The following is a 14,010-nucleotide window of genomic DNA, read 5'->3' as shown; positions in this document are numbered from 1 at the left end:
CTCACTCTCCTCTGGATTCTGGTTCATGGAAATATAGAAGGGCCCACGGACTGCTTAGGAGGGTGGGCCTCCGCTCTTGATAGTTCCTAGCTGGCTGCAACCCACTGGCGACTGTGAAAAGTTGAATCTAATATGACTATCTGATAGTCATTGATTCTAGATAGCGAAAGCTTGCCATCTGCGCTAAATGATTACAGCAGTTGTAGGACCAAACGTTTACAAACGCGTACAGGGCTAATGTGGTTAGCAGGGTACTCTGTTCTATTTGAATCCATGTCGCCAAACTTGGTGTACCTCATAATTCGCATTGTTAAAATTGTGGAGAAGAGAAATAGACACTTGGGCACTTCTTGTCCAATTACCTAGTCCTTTAGGTATCACAAAGAGACCTCTGGTTAGTGAAAGAGCAGTTGTTCTTCAAGTTGGTTAAATTCTGCTCCTTTTATCGGCTCAGCTGTAATTGAAATCCTCCGGGCGGTCAATTATCCCCACCTACCCTGCTTTGCTTATCTTATTGAAATATCAATGAAGTGACACCGGTTTTTACTTTATTTTTATCTAGAAGGAGAGAGGTTCAACAATTTGAGCAAGATCACGGAGCAGGTATAAGATTTTTAATATTTGAGCTTTGTCTGTTGAAGTCAAATATTATACGAGGCGACCCTTCTATAATAAAAGACGTATCCCTATAAGTAAGAAGCCAAAGTTCTCAAATTATGTAACCCTTACGTCCATAAATTATCACGTAATCAAAGCAAAGTGAGATGAAAGTAAAATAGTTTGAATAGGGTATCTTTCCGGTCATATGATTTTTAAGCGTTTCTTTCTGAATTAGAGTTTTGAAAAAACGAATTCTTTTTAGTTTGCGAAGGAGCATGTAGTCCGATATCTACTCTCTCACTTCCATACTTCGCTCCGGTATTTACTTTGGAGGCAAAATATCAAAACCCCATAAAGTCACCCAAGCACCCTCCTGAAAACAGTCTAGCAATTAAATTTAATTAAAAACACTCACCAAAAAACCTCTAACTAGACACTTGTCATATATCGTATACCGCTCCTGCTGGCACTGTTGTCCCAGTCGCTGTTGTTGTTGCAGGGGCTCATTTTAACCATAACATCACATGCAAATTACGAATGACATCCATAACGAGACTATTGCTTGGTCCTGGAATGAATGTGGGTACGCGTGTGTATATAATATTATTGAATGTGAGCACCCCAATGAAAAGTTTCCAAATAGAATTAACATCCCTTTGATTGGAAGTAATCTCCAATGCAAACAGATTGCGTAGGCACTTGTCACATTTCACTCTAGATATGTCCGTATGACATTGTATATGGAGTGCATATAATGTAAAACTTTTGTTAGATAGGGAAAAACGGTAAAACCGGGGATCACTGAGATTGTAATTAAAGTTTTGAAATGTGTCAGAATGTCAGTCATTCATTGGTAACATATCGGATGGAGGATGTCGTTCGTCCTTTAATAGATAGCGGCCTGGGTGTTGCATTCATGGTAAATTACTTGTGCATGATAGACTACTGGAACCCTAATTCATATTAAGTAGCAATCGATAGGAGCTTGCTATAGAAGGATCCCTCTCAACGTAGATGTATCTCCAGGTTTTAATACGGCCAGGACTATCTCCACAACCACCAAATACTACAGAACGGTGAGAAATCAATTGTTGCATTCAAAAGTGCTCATAAAATATTGTCCTGACCAGCATTGTCCTTTTATATAAAACTTCCGCTTTAATCTATTATTAATATAATAAAGGTCACACCATAGAATCTTAACAAAATATGAACCCATCATACCCCCTTTTCTCTATATAAAGATCCTTGAAATTTAGATACTTCGGAATTTTCAAAAATATTTGATACATGTCTCTACTACCTCGTGCACTCCTAACAAGGGTCGAACCGAAAAGTACTTCGCCAAACATGCGGTGCTTGCAAAAGTGCTCCACCAGTTGCGAAAACCGGCAAAAGATGTTCTGTTAATGCAGAGACAACTTCCCTCTCCGCCAGAAAACTCCATCCTACCCTTGCCACTAGGGTGGCGACTCAATCACAAGGAAAATAGGGGTGCGCCTGGACAGCACAATATCCGTCAAATTGCTTTAATTTGAACACCAGTGCACCCTTGAACATTGTCGTATTGCCTGTCCACTTTCTCCATAAACGCCGCAGTCCATATCGACGTTTAAAATCTTCCTGTCTGAGGGAGTAACTGTGCTGAGGGATTCCTACCCAAGACGACGTGTCACGTCAAGTGGAAGTCATTTTCTTTTGTAATCTTTGTCGTATGTTTAAAATTACATGACACACAATAGTATGAGGTGAGTCCTCCTCCAGTCCTTTCTGTCTGTTGTCTTCTCATTAGGGTTGACACAATCGGGAGATCCGCTTTATTTAATATTGTCGTGTACTCGTATAGCTTAAAAACCCTCTTAATTCAGCAATGGGGGGATCCGATGAATAGATGAATGAGTGAAAGTCGTGACGAAGAAAGATGAAGGTGAACTTCTTCTCGGGTAACTTTTTGTTCTTTGTATGCTTTGCACGTAGACAACCTGCAACCATTATTTTGTATCTGAAAGGTGGCAGTTTGTCGCTCGCTTCGGGTGGAATGAGATATTTGATTTTGAATTTGAGAAAACCAATTATGTAGTGCTTCAGGGAAATGGTAAAATATGTTGTTCCATTCATTAAAGATGTTTTTCGAGGCTGCATTGTATAGATAATCAGGGTGGTCTCCTCCAGATAGTGTTCACGGAAGCGTGGTTGTATCTTCACGGTAGTAGAGAGATTGTCTATGAAGCGAAATAATCGAAGATTGAGAGCGTCTATAAATGAGTCTAGCCGTAAAGCCATTTAAGATGTTTGTCCTCTGATTTGGACAATTTTCGTCCCTTTCTTAGAAACTGGGCATAATTTTTATGTTGGTAAAAAAGATCCTTAGAATAACATAGTTGACACTGTGATGCAACAATATAATGGAATTACGTACGTTAATATAAAAGATAGATTATTTTTTAAATTTTTAATTACCGCAATTTACGTTCAAAAGTATTATAAATATTAAATTTTGGTTATAAAGTTCGACAACCACTTGAAAGTTTAAATAAAGAATTGTCACGCATTTGACCACTAGCCGGGAAACTAAGTGAACTGTTGAGAAGGATGCAGTTGTTGGTTACTAAAAGAGGTTGCAGAGGCCAGCATCGTAGACCCCCAACAAGCTAATTTCAGACATACAATTATGTGATAGTACTTGTACTCTGCTTCGCGGGTTGTTTCCGAGATTCGGTTCTTCGGTGGCCTCTGGTGGTCGTGCTGAACTGATGAAGCAGTGCAGTGTTAGAGAGCCTAAGTTTCCTAGTTGCTAGGTAAGATAAAATGACACCTCATCTCTGTCTAGCGTCTGTATGAGTATTGTCTACCGGGAGCTATTTCCCAATATTCTGAAAAAGTGTCAGGATTTTTGTGCTCCTAAACTCAGCGGAGAATAATAAGAATAATCCTTGTACGCTGAAGGAGACAATCTGGTCAGCATTGCCCTCGCCCGTGATTATTACCCAGATTTGATTCAGGTACTCATTCATAGCTGGGTCAATTGGTATCCGACATCCAGTCATCATACAAACCCAACTGCCATCAGTGAAATTTGAATTACCATCTTCCACTACGACATACTTGTGCTCCAACTACTGGCCCATCCCGAAACGAATTTAGAACATCGAAATAGGTAGAGAAAAGGAGCAGGGACGTCTTTACACGGGCCAGAATACTTCTGTGGAATCGGAAACGGTTTCATGGCTATGAATCTAAGAAATGAAGAGGAACGGTTGAACTATACTGGGCGGGCCTACCAGGGATGGACCAGTCCAGGATGCTTATTGGGGGATACGAACCCATACGCACAAAGGATTGCTTAAACCTCACCAAAAAGAACCTCCGAATCATAGCGGGAATTCTCACTGGTCATTGTCGGCTGAACTATCACCTACGGAAGCTAGGGATATCTACGAACACTGCCTGCAGGTTTTGTGAGGAGGAGGACGAAACCTCTATACACGTCCTGGAACAGTGTCCGGCACTTGTGTAAAGTAGATCAAGGCATCTGGGAGAACACTTAACACCAGATGCAAAGCTGAAAGATCTGGAAGTAGGGAACATAATAAAGTTCCTAACGGTTATAGGCCTGCTTGAGATACTATGATTAATAGGTACACTATAACCAGTAAAAGGATCACAATAGTTCTTCAAGGACGCGGTGCGACTTTCCCTCGAATAATAATAATAATAGATAGAAAAGCCAGCTGTATGGTATATGGTGTTATGTTATTCCAGGGATATTGTCCATATTCATATCCTTTGATTTGATCTGTCAGTGGTCACCTTGTCTTTATTTTGTTAGTAAAAGTTCACCACGCTCCTGTTTATAAGAACCCTCCATAAGGGGTGGTATCGAAATACCAGAGGGAAATCAGCAAAATATTGCTAATGCTGAATGGAGCTGTTATAAGACTGGATGATCAAGGACTAAGAGTAAAGTTGCTGAAATAGTGAGGACACTCAATCAGACTGACTCAGAATATGATAACCTAATCTCTCGCTGTAGCGTTGGGGCAAATACTGCAGTATAACGTTCAAAACCTTAGGGCAAATAAATGAAACAAAGAGTATTATGCAACAGCTTCGACATTCCAAATTCACCTCTGGATTGAACCTTATAGCTAAGTTTAGAGAGGCCAGCTACGGTGGTGTCATTTTGGCTTTCCGTAAATCCATTAGCTTCCGCCAAGTCAGCTAAGTTTCGGACTATGATATCGTCATAGCAGAAATGCCTAATCTTTCTTCAAATTTTATGATTGTTTCGGTTTATCTCCTTCCCTGTATCCTCAACAGGAATTTCAACACGGGTGTTCGGAAGTTCCTCACTTTTTTTGAAAAATATAACAATATTCTCATTACGAGGGTCGTAATGCCAGATCCATCAATCTACGTGAATACCTCAGCAATGGCAAAGGAAGATGTCTAGAGGCTGCGGTCCTCAATTCCTCATTTATCTTTCTTAGTAATGGTATGCCCACTTTTACCACCCACCATCAATGTCAACCCAATTGGACTCGGTTCTGGACATTATTCTTGCTAATTCTACCAGTCAATGTTGGCAGTGGAATACGATTACGAACAAAATATCTAATAGTCACCAGACTCCCATCTGCATCTTTACGCAGGTGCTCAATGTCTCTTCAAGATTCAATATTGATTCGAGTAGGTCAAAGGCGCAGGGTAGCAACTTAGCGCCACATAAGGATATTCACACTCTTCCGAACCTTTTGAAAAGGAAAATTGCTGATGGAACTAGACTTTGCACTAACCACGCCGCCAAAAATCACTTAAGCTTAGGTTTTACTTTGAAATAAAACAAATCACGTATATGCGTTTTAGGACTAGGTCTCCTTTTTGAGGAGGCCAAACGACTGTAGATGGTGGTTGTGAACGCGAAACGGAAGTGTTGGCGTGAAATTTGGTTTGATTTATCAGAGACAAAAGATGTTATATCCTTCTTGAAATCCATAAACGGAAATCGTGGCTAACTTAGTAATAGGCCCCCAGCTTGGGATCGTAGGAAGAATTCGGAATATCTTGATTATTTAGCCGGGCAGTACAGCTACCCTTCCCCCCTTTCTTTTTGATATCTTCAGGTATCCAACAGAGCTTGCTGCCGTTTTGCTCAATCCCAAGCGTGCCTCTGCCCCTGGTGCTGACAAAATCACTTATCAATATGCACGCTGGTTGGCGCCGGAAGCCGTTTCGTTTTGGATACAGGGGCTTAACCTCATCTTTTGCAATTTGATTCCACCTGAGGATTGGTCTATTATTTGGATGGTACTCATCCCTAAAACTCTTAACGACCCTGAACTTTTGATGAGTTACCGCCCTATCGCCCTCATTAATGTGTCTGCCAAACTATTAAATTCGATAATCAAGGTTCGTATCAATAATTTCATTGGTGAATACAAAGTCCAGCCGGCCAACTTTTACGCCTATTTTGCAGGCGGAACTAGGTCTGCTTGCATTAATAATGTTCTGCTGAACATCTCGATAGCTAAAGCGAAGGGTGAGCCGATTTTGGCTGTAGTGTTGGATGTGAAGAATGCCTAAGATAAGGTGGATCTTGCGACTCTGTGAGGCTTAATGTCACATTTCCATTTTCCTGCACCAAGATTAACTCTATATCTACAAGTATTCTGAGAAGATGCCCGGGGTTGATGAAACCACCCCTTGGACCAGATTTTTGCTTTGGCACAGGAGCCCCCGCTGCGTTTCAGAAGGCCCTTTTTGACGGCCGAAGAACTTCTTCTTCAAAAGGAAACGAATCCTAAAACCTACAATTTGGTGGTACAAACCCCGGCCAATGGTCTATTCTTGATCTATAGGTCATTCCGGAGCCGGCTCGACACTGTAATGAAGTTCCCGTGATTTCAAGTAAGGTTCAGGTCTTTTTGTTTTGTGATTTGGGTGGAACCTGTGGCAGGGCCCACGTGGCGGCTTCTTGTGGTAGGTTGGCCGATGGTCTTAAATCTAGAGATTTTTTGATCCTGGCATCGGATGCTGCCTTCAGGATCCAGGTCTCACGCTTTCCTCGAATGTTAGTTCGGTTTTGGTGGCAGAACTTTACTCTCCATGAAGGTGGCTTTCAAAATGGGGGAGGAGAAGGTTGTTATCAATACAGATTCTCTCAGGGAAAGTACATGCCCTTGCTTCTCACCCCTATTTTGAGTCACTGAAAATTGTCCGGTGTACGGATCATGCGGGGAACCTATTAAATGAACTTGCCCATGTAGAGGCTTATAAGTTTCTGGGTTCGTATCTCACGAGATTGGTGGAGCTCTCCCCTGCTGGTGTTCTGAATTCCGTTTAGAAACACTCATATAAAGAGTGGGTAGATGGCTTTTTGGCAATGTCACGGGTAAAGTGACATTGTTTCGCCAATATTGATGTGACTTTACCTATAATTAAACCGGAGGCTACGCGTATACTTACAGCTTCCGAGGACGAATTACTGAATCGTCTTCAAACTGATCACAAGGAGGAGTACACCAGGGTTCGGATAAAGTGTAGATGGTACAACAAGTTGTTTAACTTCAACAAATCCTGTTGAGTAGGGATCCTTGCATGATTGATTACCTTTTACATTTTTCTAAGGAGGTTAGAGTCAGATTATGATACTTTTTCTTTTGTCACGCGTCTTCACCGTCTTTGGTTCTTCGCATTAAGATATCCTCGCCACGAATATTACAGGCTACTTAGCTCGGCTAATCGAGAGTTGCATCACGGAAAGGCTTCTTTGGTATGAAGCAAGCAACAGGCCGAAAAAATAAGTTGCAGACACGACCGCGGCGATTATAGTTGCGAGGCTTCCCGCGGACCTGGGACTATTGGAAGCAAAACTATTCATGCCATCAAATCGTCGTTACGAATCGTTAAACTGGACCTGGGGAACGATAAGGCGGAGGCAATCTTCATTACAAATCGCAGGAAAATAATAATATCCGGTGATCGAGGCGGCTACGAACTTCTGAGATCATTGCGAAAACCCCCGCTGGACACACACGCTGATCTCATGTACTGAGAGATAAGTCGTAAATCCATAGAATTCAATTACTGTCTGATACAGTTCGCTACGGATGGTTATAGGAAGTATTTCCATCCTTTCAGTTTGGATAAGTCTGGTAACTATCACCAATGCGTTACTATACTCGAGAGGCGAAACACATTTGTAGATGAAAAAAGAAGGTTGGGCGACTAAATATTCATCGGAATACATAATCTCGTGGAATAGATACTGGGGTCGGAAGCAAACTGGGAGAGGTTAGGTTCAGCCATTGCTATGATAATACAGCGTATATATGTTCTACAAGCCTTCGATAAGATCTTGGAGATTGGACTTCAGGACATCCGAGGGCCTTTCTAGATGTGAAAAACTTTAATGTCCGTTTTGTTAGCTTGTACGTCCTTGAAATATTCGGTAGTCTGTGTGCTCGAAACTTCCTGAGTATGGCTGCCAGGAGTTAGCTCTGTGGACGGATTATCATTCATAGAAAAGCCACTATGTCACTGAGCGTATGTGGAAGAAGAATGCGGCTGGTCACAGAGATCTATCGCAGGTATATTTATATCATCATCATCAACGGCGCAACAACAGGTATCCGGTCTAGGCCTGCCTTAATAAGGAACTCCAGACATCCGAGTTTTGCGCCGAAGTCCACCAATTCGATATCCCTAAAAGCTGTCTGGCGACCTGACCTAAGCCATCGCTCCATCTTCGGCAGGGTCTGCCTCGTCTTCTTTTTCTACCATAGATATTGCCCTTATAGACTTTCCGGGTGGGATCATCCTCATCTATACGGATTAAGTGACCCGCCCACCGTAACCTATTGAGCCGGATTTTATCCACAACCAGACGGTCATGGTATCGCTCATAGATTTCGTCATTGTGTAGGCTACGGAATCGTCCATCCTCATGTAGGGGGCCAAAAATTCTTCGGAGGATTCTTCTCTGAAACGTGGCCAAGAGTTCGCAATTTTTCTTGCTAAGAACCTAAGTTTCCGAGGAATACATGAGGACTGGCAAGATCATAGTCTTGTACAGTAAGAGCTTTGACGCTGTTGTGAGACGTTTCGAGCGGAACAGTCTTTGTAAGCTGAAATAGGCTCTGTTGGCTGACAACAACCGTGCGCGGATTTCATCATCGTAGTTGTTATCGGTTGTGATTTTCGACCCTAGATAGGAGAAATTGTCAACGGTCTCAAAGTTGTATTCTCCTATCCTTATTCTTCTTTGTGTTTGACCAGTGCGGTTTGATGTTGTTGGTTGATTCATCTTCGGTGCTGACGTTACCACCATATATTTTATCTTGCCTTCATTGATGTGCAGCCCAAGATCTCGCGCCAGTTGCCGCCTGCTCGATCTGGATGAAGGCAGTTTGTACGTCTCGGGTGGTTCTTCCCATGATGTCGATATCGTCAGCATAGGCCAGTAGTTGGGTGGACTTGAAGAGGATCGTACCTCTTGCGTTTACCTCAGCATCACGGATCACTTTCTCGAGGGCCAGGTTAAAGAGGACGCATGATAGCGCATCCCCTTGTCGTAGACCGTTGTTGATGTCGAATGGTCTTGAGAGTGATCCTGCTGCTTTTATCTGGCCTCGCACATTGGTCAGGGTCAGCCTAGTCAGTCTTATTAATTTCGTCGGGATACCGAATTCTCTCATGGCCGTGTACAGTTTTACCCTGGCTATGCTATCATAGGCGGCTTTAAAGTCGATGAACAGATGGTGCAACTGTTGTCCATATTCCAACAGTTAAGGTCAATTTATATTCACACTGTTTCTCGATGAACTGTTGGGTGAGCTTAACTCGGTGGTTGAAAACATTGCTCACACGACCCCCTCATTCTTGTTCAGGAGAACAGTCGATATAAGCTCCAGCAAGGGGTTACTTAGTACATGAACATTGTTAACGTATGGTCAGAGAAAGTGTCGCAGTTTCAACGGAGAAAACTGGTGCCAAGATGCCGAAAGGCAATTTACACCGCGAAGCAACGCCTTAGTTAAACAGAGTATGTTCAAAATATCAACAGCAAGTTCACTATTTGTGAATAACCATTGCGCAACGGATATACATATACTCCCAGTTGATAGAGTTCAGGATGCGTCTAACTAAGCTTATATATATGATGGGTCGTGAAAAGCAGCAAAACAGCTAGAGCCATATATATAGCCTACAAGATGAAGGAAGGGCTTAAATGGATCTTCTAAGTAGTATTGAGATGAAGAGATTACATCTAAGTGGAAGATTAGATTGAACGAAAGCTGTTAAATATGAATGCGTCAAATGTGTGTCTACCGGACCTCTATCGTGGTTTCTCGGCTTGAAATGGGCTTTATCCTGGTTGGATATGGTAGCTTGGTTGAATTTCTCTTTCCGTAAAACGTTGTCTACAGTCAAGGTTGTGCTCTGCATGGGACATATTTAGAGGGTTAGTGACATGCCCTCTGTGTCTGCTCATCGTGTTTTGACGAGATTGGCTTTCGTGAACGTTAATTTGGATGTTGCCCAATGCCTTGCTAGCACTGAATTATTTCGATGCAAAAATGTGTATGGTCATGGTGCCTTTCAACGTGAGACGGACGCTGCTTCGTCTGCAGTTTGATGGACGAGTTGCCATAGTGGTCACAGTGAACAGACACTATTTCCAGGTATTTTGTATTGGTATCGGTTTATGTTATGAGCAGGTATGGCATATAATTGGCGGAAAAGTTTGATTACGGTCCTTCGCACAAAGCTCATTTCTGTTAAGCCGTTCGGAAGTGTCGTTCCTATGCAGTCGAGGAGAGAGAACGACCTCGAGTCTGCAAGGTACCAATTTAGAGCTGCTCTTGTCATGAAGCCTTACAGGACGTTATCTGCAACTATGAGAAATGTAAAGGTGCTCTGACAGCATATACCCGAAGGTAATTTCAGGAGGATGCGCTTTCGTCCTGGTGATTCACGGGTGGCCTCCGCTGTGCAAGTTTCATGGTAGTTTTAGTTATGCTCATATTTTTCCATGTTAGTGGTCTATCGTAGGGCATGCATAGGTAATTTATTGCATTTAGTTGAGGGATTATCACGGCATTGATTGAGGCATTGGCACAGTTTATACTCCTGTAATATACCAAGATACAGTTTTTACAAAGAGAGGCACGATATGTGCATTTACCCAGGCTCTATATTCCAAACACTATGTAAAAAATACGATTCGAGCCTTTGGCATCCAATGGGGTACCAATCGATACATAGGAAATCGTCAAATTTATTTTCAACCTCAGCTTTCGACGAGATTTAACTTCGAGATTTATAATAGCAGGAGTTTCTCAACCAATACTTTGGGCAGCACACGGCGGATTTCTTGTAGATCATCAGCACGTCTTCGAGATGCAACAATTCATCTCACCTTCAAAGGATAGATGGCAGAATGTTCAATATCGATTATCAGGGTAGTTACTGGAGGAACCCTACATCATGACACAGCTTCCGGAAATAAGTCGCCCAGACAGAATCGAAAGAGTTGTGTGTCATCGAACTAAGCATCATTCAAAACTCAGACGATGATCAGTGCCTGTTAAGCTGAATATCGCAGAAAAAAGAGTGCGTAACATGATGATAAATAAAATGAGCTGATTATTTTTTAATCAGGGATAACTCTTGTTTCGGTAGTTAGTCGCTCACATCCTTAGTACTTACATTCTATAATTCTAAAAGTTAAACGCCAAAAATGTGGTAAGGAGACAAAAAGAAAGAAAAGCTGATGGTTTCGTCCTAGGCAGAGGCAACTCATCAGACGCTGCCTCCTCTCTGCCCTGGGAGAAGCGCAGCATGACTGAAAGTACCAGCAGGTGGAAAACGCTCCTTTATACAATCGCAAAAACACGAAAGGGTGCGTATGATATCCAAGTTTAAACCGCCAATTGTTTGAGGCCAAGCTGGGCTAAAGCTAGGTTTTTGTTCCACATCCACTTAATGTTGAACCGGATCAAATGGAGAGCAACTTACTCCCACCTAATTTTAGTCACATCTCGAATTTGACTTTTTTAATTACACATCTCCAATTCCCACTAATTTTCACGAACTTTTCCCTACTTTTATGTAACATCCATTGCAAACTCTGATTCAAAATAAGGACTTCGATCGATGGATTGACGCTAACCGGACGGCAAACACCCTGAGTATGCCACCTGAGATTATCGATTGGGCAGCTATCAAAAATGTTTTCTTTGCCGGGGCGCTTTCTGATCTCCGAGAAGAGAGCAGATTCGAACTGCACTCCCTGGTTATTATGATGATGGGAACACCGAAGCGCGAAATCTACTCTCGGCAGAGGGCTTCAGCACATAACTGCGCATCTCAGACCACCCCATAAAGCGATCAATTATGGTGAAGCAATACTTGCGGAGTGTCCGGATAGCTGAGTGGTTAGAGCACAAGGCTGTCGTACGGAAGGTCGCGGTTCAAATCTCGCTGGTGGCAGTGGAATTTGTATCGTGATTTGACGTCGGACACCAGTCGACTCAGCTGTGAATGAGTACCTGAGTCAAATCAGGGTAATAATCTCGGGCGAGCGCAATGCTGACCACATTGCCTCCTAGTGTACCGTTACGGTCTTGAATGAAGTGCTCTAACACACTTCAAGGCCCTGATCCAACATGGATTGTTGCGCCAACGATTATTATTATTATTATAATACTTGCGGAAGCACTCTGTTGGCTTAAGGAAAACTCTTACTTTCTTCCCAGCATGTCTGGTGACCTGATACTTCTGGTATGTGATATATGTACTCTCTGATCCAAAAATTCGCGTCTTTGTTCATGGATGGTTACAAATACTTTCTGGAAGCTAGCCGGTTTGTTCCGAAAGCCGGTATACGTAACATCACGCACCAAGCAAAACACTTCTTTACGAATAACGACCGAAATATATGGTTTAGGTCAGCAGAGCAGATAGAGGAAGATGAGCCGGTGAGTTTGGTTCTGAAAAACTACTTCAACCTACTAAAAAACCGACTGAAATCAGAAGGACTGAAAACAGATGTACTTAATGCTAAGGTACGTGTCTTGTAATTCACGGTCGTAGGTGCAGTAATCACTTTGAGCGAGATTCAACTGCTTTGGTTCACCATCTGCTGAGGAGCAGAGCCTACTGTGATATCGGAGACATCGGAGAACACGTTGGGGGTGCATCCTGGTGAGGGAATAGCAAAAGTGTAGCGTCTACTGCCTGTTGCTTGGTGGTTTCCAATGCTTGGGGCGCTTTTAGACCCCTCGATTCTATGGTCCTATGACCAGACAGGAAGACGTTAAGTAGGACATGGTGGTGAGTAACTTTGGGTGTAATTGACGGTAGCAGTTTGCTAGATTTAGAGGTCTGGAAAACCCATCAAAATGTTGCCTTAGCAGCAAGAAACTCTATGCCCATTTCAACTTACAGCTACAGGCAGATTTATATGAGTCCTGGCTTGCTTAGGAATTTTGAGGCCCTTCGAATCAGTGTCCACATATTAAAGGCAGACTTCCTATGTCACTTTGGGTTGCTGGTGGATATAGAACATAGGTCTCTGATAGACCTCACAACCCCCTTTAGGTCGTGTGCGAAAATTTTAACCTGCACAAACAACAACATTCTCCCTATTATTTCTAAAACATTGTCCATCCCGCACTCCTACAAAAGGGTATTGCTCCGCCACACATCCACGATGTTTGGAAGTCTTGTCTTTCACGCTCTTCATAGCCTTTGCTATTAGTATCTGATTTGGAAAAAAACCAACATGGATGAAATTGGATGCTGTTGAGTTTATGGCCTGAAGGGGCCTAAATATGAGTATCTAGTTAAATTATGAGCATTATTAAGATCTTACTGTGGCGAAAACAACCATCGGCAATATTTTAATCTTATGAAATTTTTTGAATCATAAAATATTTTAAAATCCTTCTTCTTATATTAAGGACTTTCCTTGATTTCAAGAGGCAGATACCTAAAAGTAACGGAATAATTTCTTCTTCTTTCAGTGGAAAATTCGATGGGGTGTCGTCACAAAGCTATCACCAGCTGCAGGTAAGTAATAAAGGCCACATTCCAGAATATATTTTCAGTAAATCCAGAACTCCGTCTCCTCGTCAGAAACCGCAACCATTTGCCTAGACCGTGATAGCTCTGAATGCATCATAAAATTCATAACTGCAAAACACGATTATCATTTCAACTCAATGTGCAAAACACAATGCCACTACCACCCCATTAAGCAATGCTCCTGTTACGAGTATTATACAATCTACATAACCTTGACGCTTCCATGGATTTCCTGACGAGCTCTATGCAAATTCCGCAGCATTTGCTACAGCCAGAATGCGAACGAACAAGGTTATTCCTATCGAGGAGGTCCTTATCGAG

At 42.4% G+C, this 14,010-nt stretch overlaps 1 protein-coding gene across 1 annotated transcript in view; it reads left to right on the top strand.

The window, feature by feature from the left end:
- Positions 1-13,718, top strand: part of LOC119655151 — a 107,259-nt gene extending 93,541 nt beyond the window's left edge. Inside the window, exon 3 of the mRNA XM_038060889.1 lies at positions 13,629-13,718. Coding sequence (XP_037916817.1) covers positions 13,629-13,682 — 54 coding nt within the window. The 3' untranslated portion in view covers positions 13,683-13,718. The remainder of the gene's footprint in view (positions 1-13,628) is intronic.
- Positions 13,719-14,010: the final 292 nt, after the last annotated feature.

The sequence above is a fragment of the Hermetia illucens genome, chromosome 4 (genome assembly GCF_905115235.1).
Source record: "Hermetia illucens chromosome 4, iHerIll2.2.curated.20191125, whole genome shotgun sequence".
NCBI classification, from domain to species: domain Eukaryota; kingdom Metazoa; phylum Arthropoda; class Insecta; order Diptera; family Stratiomyidae; genus Hermetia; species Hermetia illucens.
Note: the sequence above shows the minus strand (reverse complement) of the source record. Positions and strands in the feature narration are given on the sequence as shown.